The sequence below is a fragment of the Dermacentor albipictus genome, chromosome 8 (genome assembly GCF_038994185.2).
Source record: "Dermacentor albipictus isolate Rhodes 1998 colony chromosome 8, USDA_Dalb.pri_finalv2, whole genome shotgun sequence".
NCBI lineage: Eukaryota > Metazoa > Arthropoda > Arachnida > Ixodida > Ixodidae > Dermacentor > Dermacentor albipictus.
Genome location: NC_091828.1, coordinates 13,744,185 through 13,758,974, shown reverse-complemented (window position 1 = coordinate 13,758,974; position 14,790 = coordinate 13,744,185). Strand labels below are relative to the sequence as shown.

The 14,790-nt window shown below is 43.5% G+C and overlaps 1 protein-coding gene across 4 annotated transcripts in view; it reads right to left on the bottom strand.

Moving 5' to 3' along the window:
• LOC139048620 (DNA excision repair protein ERCC-6-like) overlaps positions 1 to 14,790 on the bottom strand; it is a 374,291-nt gene that overhangs the window by 111,960 nt on the left and 247,541 nt on the right. For all 4 annotated transcript variants that reach the window (XM_070523067.1, XM_070523070.1, XM_070523068.1 and 1 more), the window contains one exon: positions 1,901 to 2,119. In XM_070523067.1, the coding sequence (XP_070379168.1) occupies positions 1,901 to 2,119 (219 nt within the window). The remainder of the gene's footprint in view (positions 1 to 1,900; positions 2,120 to 14,790) is intronic.

Genomic DNA, 14,790 nt, shown 5'->3' with positions numbered 1-14,790 from the left:
ACCCCTTTTTCACGCACTTTTTTGTTAAGATGGAACCACATCAATTCACCCAACTCTCAGTTTTGATGTCTCATACTTATCAGCTATTACTTAAAATCAATGTCACCTTCAAAAATCCCACTCTTACAGGGTGGTTCGGTTTATATCTTAAACAAAGAGAGCAGTCTGTACAACTGGGACGCCCACAGTCTAGTTAATCTGTAGCCTTTGGGGAACCCCAGGTAAGTGCTTTAGGGCCCCTTTTGTTCCTGGTCTTCAGGAATGATTTCCCAGGAGATATTACAACTGAAATGAGAATGTTCCCAGATGACTGCATAACATACAGAAGAATAGAATCAGTGAAGGATCAAGCCAAACTAAAAAATTAGGGCATGATACGATCATTGGCAAATGCAGCTAAAGCCAACTAAGTCAGTATTTATGACCAGTTCTAGAAAAAGAAATATTCTTATTTCTCATTCAGCATAAACAGCGATGCACTTACTCAAATTAAACATAAATACTTAGGTCTCATATTTATACCTGACTTGCACTGGAATTTCCATATGGAAGAGTTTTGAGCAAAACTACAAGCAGCACAAAGATGACGAGGACAGTAATCGAAAACAAACACAAGCACTCGTCCTGTTGTGCTTGTTTTCTATTACTGTCCTTGTCTTCTTTGTGCTGCTTCAAGTTTTACTCCAGGTGAACCAACTTGCCCAAATCACGCTGTTGCTACTACAGAAGAATTTTGTTTAAAAACTAAGAAGATATAGGAATTCAGATGAAACTTCCATTGCAACTCACCAGAAATTAACATTTTAGCACATAAAGCCTTGGTAAAACCTACCATTGGATATGCTAAAATTGTATGGGATCCCTATACCCAAACAAGCTGCTTAAAACTTGAGAAAGCCCAGCGTCTTGCTTCCAGGTCCATATTTAATAAATATTGTCATCATTACTCTACGACTGAACTATGTAAACTCGCTGAGCTCCCAGAGCTAGAAAAATGAACCGAATATGATAGACTGAAATTTTTGTTATAGAAGTGATCGACAATCAAATAAAATTAAGCTATAATTTTCAATGAAAAACTCACAAAACGTCCCAACACCGACACTATGCACGTACCCCTCTCATAGCGCATAATGACTGCTTCAAATATATTTTTTGCCCAGGGCCATTAAATATTGGTAGTCTTTACTAGACTGTTGTTACGTCAAATTCTGCCAATAAATGTTTTTAAAACACTAAATTGCTTCGTGTACCCTGATATTTGATCATAAAAGTGCTATCACGTTGAGTGTGGTTTGATTGCTCTTTTTTTTTTCCATTTTGCCTGTTCTTGAATGCCTAACACCTCGCTTCCAATGTAAGAAATGCCTTTTTTTGTTCTTCTTTGCAAGTGCACTTCTGTTGTTTAGGTATGCTAGCCACTCCTATAACAGCCAGTAAAAGGCTGACAGTATGAATAAATGAAATGAACCTACTTATTTAACGTAGCTCATACCTTGCGAGTTTCGCTTGGGCAGGCAACACACGTGAGCATATCTTCAATAGAATACAGAAACACTGCAGAGTAGCTAGCTGAAAAAAAAAAAAAAATTTATCAGACCCCATTTTTCCGCTGTTTATTATGCAAGTATACGAAACCTGCCCAACTTGCTGCACTTTTCGAAAAAATTCCCATTTTTAGAAGCTAATTGGCAGTGCTTCAAAAACTATACCATCTTTGGCAAAAAGTTGGAAAAGCAATCATTACAAGAGGTGAATGCTGCTGGGCTAAAAGGAGAGAAAGCCTGGTCACTTAATTTCGTGACATTTGTGCATATCTTCCGTTAACACTTGATGATACCTCCACGCCAGCTTGTTTGAACGTTGAATAATTCCCACCTGACATGCAAATTCATCTCACCTGGCGGCTTTGTGTGAAGAGCAGCACACGGTGGTCTTGTTTCTTCCAGAGCCGCAGCAGGGACTCGACAACAGTCATCTTTCCTGAGCGGCCAGGGAAGCCATAACGCATCTCAGGGGGCAGTGTGGTCACATCCGTGTCACTGAACACCTTTGGCCCCCCATCGTAGAGGTCTGGGTGGTTGCAGATCTTGCGCAAATTTATTAGGCCCACAAACACCTGCACGGTCAAATATGGCATGCATTCCGGTAAATGCAAGGAGGCCACAAGCAGCCTGTTGCAGCTCCCAACCGTCAGAAAAAAAAAAACTTTGGACCCCTTTGGGTTGTCCAAATGGTACCATTTACTCCAAATGGATTTCGAATGGTTTAAGGAAAAGCAATTGGACTTGCCTAAATCAGTTGAATTGTCCAATTGGGTTCACGGAAACAAATGAGACGTTTCAGCTTTCGTACAGGAGCCTTGTCTACAATGATTACAGATTACAGATGCAATGGGTATGCCCTGCCAATTCATAAATGATTATCCTCCGTTCTTAATTGAAAATTATGGGGTTTTACGTGCCAAAACCACTTTCTGATTATGAGGCATGCCGTAGTGGAGGACTCCGGAAATTTCGACCACCTGGGGTTCTTTAACGTGCACTTAAACCTAAGTACACGGGTGTTTTCGCTTTTCGCCCCCATCGAAATGCGGCCGCCATGGCCGGGATTCGATCCCGCGACCTCGTGCTCAGCAGCCCAACACCATAGCCACTGAGTAACCACAGCGGGTCTATCCTCCGTTCTTGTCTAATCAGCTCATCAGCCTTTGCAATTGTGTTGGGGGTGATTGTATGGTGGCTTTGGCCCAGTCTTGGATCATCCTTGCAACGTTCATGTCCTTCTTTGAACCGTTTGCTCTAACGCTGCACAGCAGCCAATGAAATGCAATGTGCAACGTACACAGCAGCCATACGGGAAACACATTTGGGAAACACCATCTGGGAAACACCTTTTAGGAAACACCTTCAGATGTGAGAAACCTCACGGCACCACGCTGTTCAACTTTGGGAGTGTCCATTATGTCACACAACCAGGTTCAACCCAGTGTATAAGAGCATTAAAGAACCCTTATAATAACACCTGCACGTCCCCTTTGCAACTGAGAGATGCTTGTGTGCTACGCACATGCAACGCAGATAATGAACCGAACCATTATTGCACAGGGTGGGTAGGCTCATTTTTATTTGACTTGCCGTCACACATTAGAAATGCGACGATAGAGCTTGATAACGGGCAAAAAAGTGCCACTGGACACAAAGTTCACTGTGCGTATCCAAAAAACCTTGCAACAAGATATTTAAATATGTGTATAAGTCTACAATAAATCTACGTATATATAAAAAAAATCACTGTATATAATGTATTAAAGAAGGCAAATAAACACCTTGCACAACCACAGATTCACAGATAACAGCCCCCCCTCTCTCCACTCCTCCTGATGTATCGCACATACAGGAGGCAGCACGCTTCCTGCCCACTTCCTTGCGCACACAAGACTCAGCCACCATCGTCGGCTTACCGATGCTTCCCCCACCCCGTATGCTTTCACTCGCACATACAGCATGCGGCGCGTGGTCTCGATGTTATCACCCTTGACTTTATACGGAACATGAGGGCGATGGCAACGGCAGGAATACTCCAGCAGCAGGCGGCAGGAATACGCCTGGAGTGTCCATACATTTGCTATCACAATAATATAATATGAGTATCCAGCAACTGAAGCATCTCGTGGCCCATTACTTTCTGCAAAAGAAGTAACAAAATCGAACTTTGACTATGTGACAATGTGCTGCGCCGCAACAATGTCTATTTTTCTTTTGTGGGGCAGGGGCATGGAAATGAAAAAACACAAAGGAAAGCACGTTGGCCACAAGCAAATGTCTACTTTGGGCATCTAATGTGGCTACTGAAGGAATATCAAAGAAAATGTGAGACACTTGGCCCACAGAGAACCATACGCATACTGCTCGGTGTCCTACACCAGTGAGACAAAATTTTTCGGTGGTTGTGCTCAAGCAAACATGTTGCAACCCTTTGAGTCCCTACAGTGATGGCGGCGAGCGACCATGCATTGTTCCTTTTTCTCGTCTGCTAGCCAGAAAGTGTCCAAAACTTTGCCAGGTGAAAATCCACTCAGCCAGAGAAAAACAAACACGCATAGAAGTGCCCGTGCTCGGTGGTCGAGGCAACACGAGAAAAACACATGCGCTCTTGAAGGCTCCGGCAGCCCTTGGGTAGCGAGAACAACAACAACAACAACAACAAAAAAAAGACAGAGAGAGAGAGAAAAGGGGGGAGAGGCTCAATGTCTCCTCACGGATAAAAGTAAACGTAGAAAAATAAATGAGAACGTAAATGCTGGCTTTAGTGTCTGGACATGAATGCTTTGGCGCAGGCGAACAAAAATGCTGATATTATTTTCTGCGACATGACGGCAAAAATGAACCACCCCAACACTTTGTCTCATCAGACCTCGCTGCATGCTTTGTCAACTTGTCTGATTACTGATTGTGTGTTGATTTAGCTTTTCTCGTTGTATGGTCCGATGCACTGGCTTTAGAAAAGTCAATGCACTTTTAGCATCAAATGTTTATCACAACATTAAAGCCATAAGGTTCCAGAATTGAAAATCTAAAGCACGCCTTTGGAAATGTGAATGTACCTTTCACATCAAAAGATTATTATTATTTTTTATTTATTTATTTACATCATACTGCAGGCCGTGTGGCCCAAGGAGGAGAGGCAAGGTAACAAATAAAAAATACACGCACAAAAGGCAGACATGCAAAATTTGAAACTTAAGAAATGAAACAATATATCACGAAACAGCAATGTCACTTAGGAAATACCGACAATATGAGTGTGAATTGATTCAGGGCAGTTCAGATGATGGAAAGGAATGAGGTTCCATTTTTCTATAGTTCGAGGAAAGAAAGAAAATTTAAAGAGGTTTGTCCTGGCAACGTAACGGGAGAGAGCAAGGGAGTGGGAATGACGGGTTTTCCTGGATGCAGAAAGAGTTATGTATGGACTAGGATATAAAGAAAATTTACGGTTTAGGAAGGAGTAAAAGAACTTCAGGCATGTTATTTTTCGCCTCGTTTGAAGGGTGTGAAAACCATTTGCCCGCAGCAATTCAGTTATAGACTCTTTGCGGCCATATTTGGAAAAAATAAAATGTACGGCTCTTCTTTGTATCCTTTGAAGGGCGTTAATGTTGATTTTTGTAAATGGGTCCCAAATAATGCACGAGTATTCCAATTTGGGTCGAATAAAAGTGGTATAGGCTAATGATTTTATTTCATGGGATGCATGTTTGAGCTTATGACGATGTAGACATCGCTTTCTGAAAGCAGAAGAGGCGGTACCAGCAATGTGGCTATACCAATTTAGATTGTTAGTAATTGAAATTCAAAGATATTTGTACTCGCTCACTTCAGCCAAGCGATCTTGGCCAATAGAATAAGAAAACTTCAGGGGTAGTTTTTTTTTTCATACGAAGAAGCCCGGATTTATCAGAGTTAAGTTTCATTCCCCACTTGTTGCTCCACTCAAGGATGTTGTTTAAGGTTAAATGAAGAGATAGTTGATCATTACCTGTATTAATGTCGTCAAAAATAATACAGTCGTCTGCGAACAGACGAATATTGACAGGGGCCTCTATTACATCAAATATGTTGTTACAATAAATAAGAAATAGTAGTGGGCCAAGCGCATTGCCTTGAGGCACACCGGAGGTTACTGAAAGAGAATCGGGCTGCTGCCCATCAACCACTACGTACTGTTTTCGACGCATCAAGTAAGCAGAAACCCAGTACAGGATAAAGCCAGGAAGACCAAGGAATTCTAATTTAAAAATTAATTTGTCATGAGGAACTACATCAAATGCTTTTTAAAAATCCAAAAATATCACATCTACTTGGCTAGCCTTGTCAAGGACAGAAGCAAATGAATGAATGACTGTGCTTAATTGGGTGACTGGCGAGAGCCCCTTCCTGAAGCCATGTTGGAAAGGAGATAAAATGTTGTGCTAGCTTAAGAAATCATTAATGTAGTCAGCAACATTGTGTTCAATTAGTTTACAAGAAGAGGATAATATGGAAATTGGTCGGTAATTCAAGACTGAGCTTGGGTCACCTTTTTTTAATATAGGGGTGACACTACAATCCAATCGATCCAATCGAGCGGAAGTACCATGGAATGTAGAGAGGCCTGAAAGATTACTACAAGGAATTTACTTAAGTGTTCCGCATAACGCTGAAGGAAGGTGTTGGGAATGCCGTCTGGACCAACAGATGATTTTACTTGGAACCGGAGGAGCATGTTTAGTACACCTTGATGAGAAATGTTAACGTCAGAACAGCAGGACGGTGAAGTTTGGAAAGAGGGTTCAGTTGGCGGGGAGAAGACACTGTGGAAGAGGTCATTTAAAAGGTTAGCAACAGCCTTGGGATCAGTTATTGGAATGCTATCGTGGATAATGTTCATTATGGATTTATTTCATTCCTCAATAAAGTTCCAGAACTTCTGGGGATCTTTCTTAACAAAATTTGGTAAATTGTTACTGAAATAAAAATTTTTTGCTTCTGCAATGGCCTCTGAAAGGGCGACACAAACACTGGTTAAATTGTTAGTAGCTGGGCTTATCTTTCTAAGGCGTTTGGGCTTACGTTTTAATTGAATAGTGCGTCTATTTATCCATGGCATATGTTTAGCTGGCTTTTTAAGTTTGTTATGTATCAATTATTCAATGCAGAATAAACAAATTGCTTTAAACTTGTCCCAAAGCTGCAGAACGTCATTCTGGCAAAATTCAGAAAAACAAGAATCAAGATAATCTGTTATTCGCACATCAGTGAAAAAGTACCAAGAAACGTGGTATGTGCGGGTGGCGCAGCGGTCGAGCACTGGGCTGGGGCATAAATAGAAACACGCTTCCCTCACGATGCCGTTTGTAGATACACATCGGCCCATCACAAGGCTAGCTTTTAATTTATATGGTGGGTGCTGAAATGTCATGACTCGGTTACATGCGGAGGGCTCTGCACAACCTTGCCGAGGCCCTCCAAATGTTAAATATTTGACTGGTGGCAAATCACGCTCAACGCTACCACGAAGTTCACTGACACAGCAAGCTGGGCGAGTTGAGGGGTGGTTTTTGGATGCACACGGCAGAAATTTCATGCATAATCAGGCAAAGGCCACAACAAAGGTCACATGTTAACCGGTATATAGTGCTTACTCAATTGTTCAGTTGAACCAGGAGATCATCGAAGCAGAATTGATTGACAGGTATGTGTAAGCCATCTAGTATTGCCCTTTCCAGCAAGGAGCTATCCTTCTTGCGTAGAGATAGGAATTATCTGCGTGCAGCACACACATGATGTGTCACAGATTTTGTCATATATGTGGTCCCTTTCTCCGAAATAAAACACTCTTGTAAGTCTACACTCGTGTGTCAGCTTCTTCCCTGTCCTAGTCTTGTGCGCAAAAAGCGTCATTACCGTCAATGAAACGGAGCAGACGGCACCTGTTCCTTACCATTGGCATAGGCTACAAGCGGAGTGGTGACCAAGTTGCATGATGCACAGTCCTTTCATCTGTTGCGCAGATTGGCCTTACAATAACCCACCTGCCGTAACGTTGGGATGGCCCTTTTGTCATTCAGAAAAAAACTGGAAAGCCAAGCAATAAATAACAGATTGTGGCAAAACACTGCACCACTATTAAACTGAGATCCTCATTGGTATCCGATACAAGAGAATGCGACTAATTCATTAGTTTCTGAGGGATAAAAGCCCCCCAATTCTATCTAACACAAATTTATTGCTAAAATATTTCTCAAGCTGTAATCTGCGCTGGCATACTTATTTGGTGTTCCCTTTAATAGCAGTAGGCCATAGTCTATAACTGTATAAAAGGAGTGCTCTGTTTGTTTTATTTTTGCAGTTCGTGTCTTTATGCGCTTGACTTGCTTTAAGGAAAATGATGCCGTACAAAGCTTAGATCCAGACCCTCGTATATCTTGATTTCTGTGTATCTAAGTTACTGGCGGCTTGCTACATTCTTGTTATGCATTACTAGGAGACTCCTGAGCAAGTGCAGCACCGTAATTTCTTGTCCCAAATTTGTAAGCATTAAATGTTGTGAAACATTTTGTGATACTCAGTTCGATATTTAACTTTCTTTCTCTTGATTCAACTCAATATTTGATCTGAAATGTACTATTCGGTATTCATGCACTACTAAGATTAACCGATTACAATTAGTTCAAAAGCGTATTTGATTACCGTTATCAATTACAGCCTAATGAACATAACTGAGCAATTACTAAAAGTAATGGGTTACTTTGGCATTACTTCCCAGCCTAATTTAATTATCATTTCACAACTACAGTAAATACAAGCTGGACTAGATCTTCCAACACGCCCTCTGCTACAATTAACACATTGTTTATCTTCACTAAAAATTGGTTTTTAAAGTGCTCTTCGGTAATCTTTCCTCGCTTTATTGAGAATACATCTGCAGCAACACTGAGAACTCACTCAATGTGCGTGTTGGGGAGAAGTGCTGTGCTGTAATGTACAAACACCTTGCTCAGAAGATAGCATCTGCTAACACACCAGCATGGTTATTTAAAATGAGGCACGTCAATTCTCCAAACTATACTGTGTGCAAAGAGACAATAATCCCTGAATACTCTCTGTAGTCAGGCCCAAAATGCCTAGAACAGGACCCTTTGCGTGAGAACCTGTGAAAGAAGGACCCACCACAAGCGTGCCTGTGACACCGTGTCTTCGATCCTAAAAGGTTGAGTTACAGCCCGCAAAGGTATTTCAAGTCTCTTGCATTCTTAAGAGAGACTGGTTTAAGGGGAACGTGGTGACGTACCACAGCAACGTTATAAAAGGCACTAAGACCATTGCTGGCCTTATTGCCAGGCCAAAGCCGCATGTTGCTACAACATATTACCACCACAAAATCATCATCATCATCATCATCAGCAGCAGCAGCAGCAGCAGCAGCAGCCTATTATATGTCCACCGCAGGATGACGGCTTCTTCCTGCGATCTCCAATTACCCCTGTCCAGCACCAACCGATTCCAACTAGCACCCGCAAATTTCCTCATTTCGTCGCACCACCTAGTCTTCTGCCGTCCTCTACTGCACTTCCCTTCTCTTGGTACCCATTCTGTCACCCTAATGGTCCAACAATTATCTAATCTTCCCATTACATGACCTGCCCAGCGCCATTTTTTTCTCTTAATGTCAATTAGAATATCATCGATACCTGTCTGCTCTCTGATCTAAACCCCTCTCTTTCTGTCGCTTAAAGTTATGCCTAGCATTCTTTGTTCCATTGCTCTTTGTGTGGTCCTTAACTTGTTCTCAAACTTCTTTGTCAGTCATTGAGTAACAACCACAAAAATGCTCAATGTTGCAATGCCCAGACGTTTCGTTGTTGCTGGGTAAGGAGAAGGTGATCTAGATAGGGGAAGTGAAAAACTGAAAAGTCACCATAGGTGATTCCTTGACATCAATGTCCAAAGTGGCCATCGCTATCAAGCCATGGAAGTGCCGTTTCAATTTTTTGGCAAGCACCTGGTAGATCTCCTCTGGGTGCCCTTCACTTGTTAGTTATTTAGATTGAAATGACTAATTGTAACGGATGCTGTTCGCATTGCTTAAAAGGTGGCTAAATCTGTAATGTAATTTACTATGAAGGTGCATAATGTTTCGCCCTAAAAACACTGTTTGTCTTAAAATTGCCTAAATAGGTTTTTAAAGGGACACTAAAGGCAAATATTAAGTCAAGCTAAAGTGACAGATTAGTGCTCAATAATTTCCAAGGCGTCAATATTGTTACGGGGATGTTGGGAGTAAGACTGTATTTACAATGTATATACAAGCAGAGTCAATGGGGTTCAAATGGCTGAAGGTAACAAAACGCAGCAGCCAGCGTCTTGTGATCTTCTTCTTTCTATCTTCTTTCATCTTTCCGTAACAGGACCCCCAGGTGGTGAAGCACCATCTCGGTGCATGGTAGGCGAAGAACTGCGAGCGAAGCATGGCTTCAGCTGCGAAACGTGAACAACGTCAACAGGCAGTGGACTAGAGGATGGATGAAACTGTAACGGCACGATCTCGTAATTGACGTTTTTAACTTGATGTCAGTCTTCATAAGACCTTGTGTAGCGAGAAAGAAGCTTCTGGGAGAGGCTGACTCGACGACATGGTGACCAAAGGAGCACCCAAGCACCTTTGGCAAACTTAACATCGCGATGGCAGTGGTCGTAACACTCTTTTTGTATATGCTGCGACGCTAATAAACAACACCGGGTGACTTGACGTGCCATGTGAGCGCGATCGATGACTTCACGAGCGTACTCAGTTGCAACATGTGGCACAGAAGGGAGGATGGTGTCAAACGGCAGTGTGGGGTTGCGACCATACAAAAAATAAAAGGGTGAGTATCCTGCAGTGTCATGTTGCAACGAGTTATACGTGAATGTCACGTAGGCCAGCGTACCGTCCGGTCACAACTAGTCGGCAATGCCTTTGTGTGTATAGCGTGTCGCATAATCAGTAGCGACAGCTATCCACTTGTTCCCTCTAGTCTTCGTCGGAAAATGACCAAGCAAGCTAAGGCCTACGTGAAAGAATGGTTCAGAGGGAACTTCAATTTCATGGAGTCCGCCGACAGGCAGCAGGGGAGGTTTCTTCCGGTGCTGACACAATTCGCAAGTTGTGACATAGTGGCGCACAGAGCAGTAGAGACCCGGCCAGAAGAACCATTGCCATATGTGGTTGTATGAACACAAAACTACAAGGTGTCTCGCCGTCGGTGCATTGCGAAGTTGTTCGGGAACAATGGATCCCAGATGACGAGGAAGGACAAGGAGCAACTCAGGGCCATCAGGGTTGATATTGCGGCGGTAGAGGATGCCGTCACGCAGCACAAACATTCAGCAGGTGCCGTCGGTGCTGCCAGATTGCACTCCGGTGGACTGTAAGGATGCGTCACGTTGTTGTTCAGCAAGCGTGTCGGTCATGTCAGTCAAAGCCATCATGCAGATCACCGAATCAGGCACAACAGGATCAGGAGGATCCACAGGGTGACACGAGAGGCAGTCAGCGTCCTTCTGTAGACATCCAGACTTATAGCTGACAACAAATGAAAATTCATGGAGCTACAAAGTCCCAAGCCGTAAGACAGCCAGCAGAGTGCGTGGTGGTGTGTAACGACCAAAAACGTATGGTCGGACAAGTATGGCCGGAACTTGGTGACTGCCCAAACTAAAGCCAAGCACTGCCGCTCGGTGATGGAGTAATTTCTCTCAGCAGGTGACAGCAGGCTGGCGTAAGCTATCACGCAATCGGTACCATTCTGCTGTTGGGCGAGAACAGCACCAATGCTGTGGCCGCTTGCGTCAGTGTGGATTCGGTCGGTGTAGACGGATCAACGTGGGCAAGTATGGGAGGAGTGGTCAGAAACCCGATGAAAGCAGTGAAGGCGCGAGCTTGCTCAGGGCCCCATGAGAATGGCGCGTTCTTCTTAAGATCTGTCAAATGGCGGGCAACGTCGGCAAAGTTTTTGACGAAACAGTGAAAGTAAGAACATAAGCCAACGAAGCAGCGCATGTCAGAAGCAGAACGTGACACGAGGAAACTGCGAATGGCACGAACTTTTTCCGAATCTGGTAGTACACTGGATGCATCAACGAGGTGTCCCAACACGGTAATTTATTTTTATTTATTTACATTATACTGCCATCTTGCATAGCAAGATATTGCAGGAGTGAGTGCATACATATGTCAATCAGTTGAAGAATACATTTGAGTGGCAAAAAGAAAACAAACAATAGAAAAAACAATATCAGGAAGAGCCAGTTGATTAATCAACATAATTAGGTAATAGGTTGGCAAATACATCACTTGATAACTCGTGTAAGGACCTCTCAAGGCCATTCCAAATCACAATTGTATGCGGAAAAAAGGAAAACTTAAAACAATCAATCATTGCATTCAAAGGAACAATGTTAAGAGATGATTTCTTCTGGTGGGCCGAGAAAAAGGGTTAGTAAAAACAATGTACATGTATTGGAACAGTGGAGGATTCTACGGATTTCGAAAAAATTAGGGATAAGTACTGAGAGCTTCATTCAGAATATCGCCATAAAAACATATCTGGTATATTATCTGGCCCAGTACTTTTCATAGTATCGATCTTGAGTATAAGATTATGTGCACCAGCTGAAGTGATTACCATACTAGGAAAAGGTGATGACGAAAGAGCAGTGCAAAACGTGGGGGTGCGTCCATCATCACAGGTGAACACTGATTCAAAGTAATTATTAAAGGCTTCAGTAATGTAAGATTATCTGAGCTTGGTTGATTGGCAATAATGAATGAAGGAGAGCTCTCACTTGGTGGACTGATGGTTCGCCAGAACTTTGATGGTTTGTTTTTAATTAGGTATGACAAGGTGCTATTAAAATAGAAGCTTTTAGCATTTGACAGCAGATTTTAAGTTGTTTTTAAGCGTAGACAATACTGAAGCTTTCATTGGATTGCTTGCATAGGGTTGTTTGCGCAGACGCCTGATGCGACGAATTAGGTGTATAATTTCACGTGTGTACCAAGGGTGCTTTGGATTGCGCTTTATACACTTGGTTGGAATGTAATCAGTTATACATTGATTGACAATTGAGCAAAAACGGCTCACTAACACGTTAACAGAAGAATGGTTCACGCAACTCGAAAACTCATCAAAAGAGCATGCGAGCATGCGAGTAACTCAGTAATGGAGTTGTCATCAGCACGTTCAAAGTTCAACACTGTCTGATGTGAAGGAAGCTTAGGCATAATTGCTAAATTCAAATAAACAATGACCCCCTTATGGTCCGACAGGCCTTCAACAATATTGCAACCGTAACCATTTTGTCTAAGTTGCTCATTTATCAAAACAAGATCTAAAATTGAGCTTTCGCGGGTTGTGGTATTCATAGTTTGCGTCAGATCGAAAGAAATAGTCGTGATAATCAAGTAATCACAAATGGCTTTGTGATGGCCACTAGCACATAGTGTTGGCCAATTTATGCCAGGGGTGTTGAAATCACCAGCAATAACATTTTACAAGAGTTAACTTTATGTTTGGTTATATAATCGGTAGGATCGGAAAAGACACTGAGATCCATGTCAGGGGGTCGATAAACAGCCCCTACAGCCAAAGTGAATCCACAAAGCCTTATTTTGCACCATACAGATTCGCAGTTAGGAATGTCAGGCAATTACAGTATTAATGTCTTGGTTTACAAAGAGTTCCACACCGCCACCGCGCCGGCCACTTCCATCTTTCCTGAGGATGCCGTGACCTGGCGGTAAAATTTCAGAATCTAGGATGTGTTCACCAAGCCACATTTCAGTCACGCAAATCACAGAAGGATGATAAAATGCAACAGAGTGATGAAAGTCTTGAATTTTGTTAAGAAGACTGTGGGCATTAACGCTTACCAGCGAGAAATTAGTATCGGAATGCAGTCAAGTTTCATGTACTGCAGAGGTTTGCTTTTTGGTTTTAATCATTGAATCACCTGATTCATTCAGCACATAGCGTACATTGTCTATCAGCAAGGAATCATATTGACACGTATACTTATCTTTATCGGGCAACCACGTTTCGCAGCCTAACAAAAGTAATCGCATAGCGTGGGACGCGCCTGTATGTATCCGAAGTTTCTGGAACGTTATCGATGCTTCTATCTGCTGTCTGTTGTCGCTGAACGTTATGTTATCTGATTTCATCACCTGACGCGAATGGTGTAGAACTTTGTGGAAGGCACGCGGGTCCGAACGATTAGTCTGGAACATTCGATGACTGCTCTATAAAAGCTGACGCGCTTGACCCGCTGATCAGATTTTCGACGATCGCTGACTGTGTTCGCCGCTATCGTTGTGCTTTAAGTGTAGCCTGTTTTGTGGGCACAGGTTCGCCCAATAAAAGCTAGTTTTGTCTTTCACAGTACTGCTACTGTGTTCTTTGACGTCCCGACCCCGTGACATCTGGTGGAGGTGCTAGTGCGTTCATGTACCGAACGCCCCCGCAAAGCCGCGATCCAAGCCCGAAGCCCGAGGACAAAACCGACACCGCCCAAGACCAGCGTGCTAGCCGCAGACTGCAAGGACTGCCTCCAGAGCACGGACTTCTACCTGAGGCGACAAAGAAGATCGCGGTCAAGACAACCTCAATGGCTGCCCCAGCGTCCCCCGTTATCCTACAACAACCCGGGGACCCACCGACCTTCCATGGAGCAGCGACTGAAGACCCGGAATCCTGGCTGGAGACATACGAGCAAATCGCGACATTCAACAACTGGGACTCCGACGACAAGCTGCGGCATGTCTACTTCGCCTTAGAAGACACCGCCAGAACGTGGTTTGAGAACAGGGAGTTGACCTTGACTATGTGGGACCTGTTCCGTAGCGGCTTCTCGCGGACCTTTACAAGTGTCGTGCACAAGGAGAGGGCCGAAGCTACGCTGGACGCCCGAGTGCAGCTACCAAACGAGAACGTTGCCATCTTTACGGAAGAAATGACCCGTCTGTTCCGCCACGCCGACCCGGATATGGCCGAGGAAAAGAAAGTTTGCCTACTCATGCGTGGTGAGAAGGAGGAACTTTTTGCCGGGATGGTACGAAGCCCACCGAAGACCGTTGACGAGTTTCTTCGCGAGGCCACCAGCATCGAGAAGACACTGGAGATGCGAAACCGGCAATTCCACCGCCGCACGAACGCGACAAACTACGCCGGACTTCAGTCACTGGCCACCGACGACCTACGCGAGA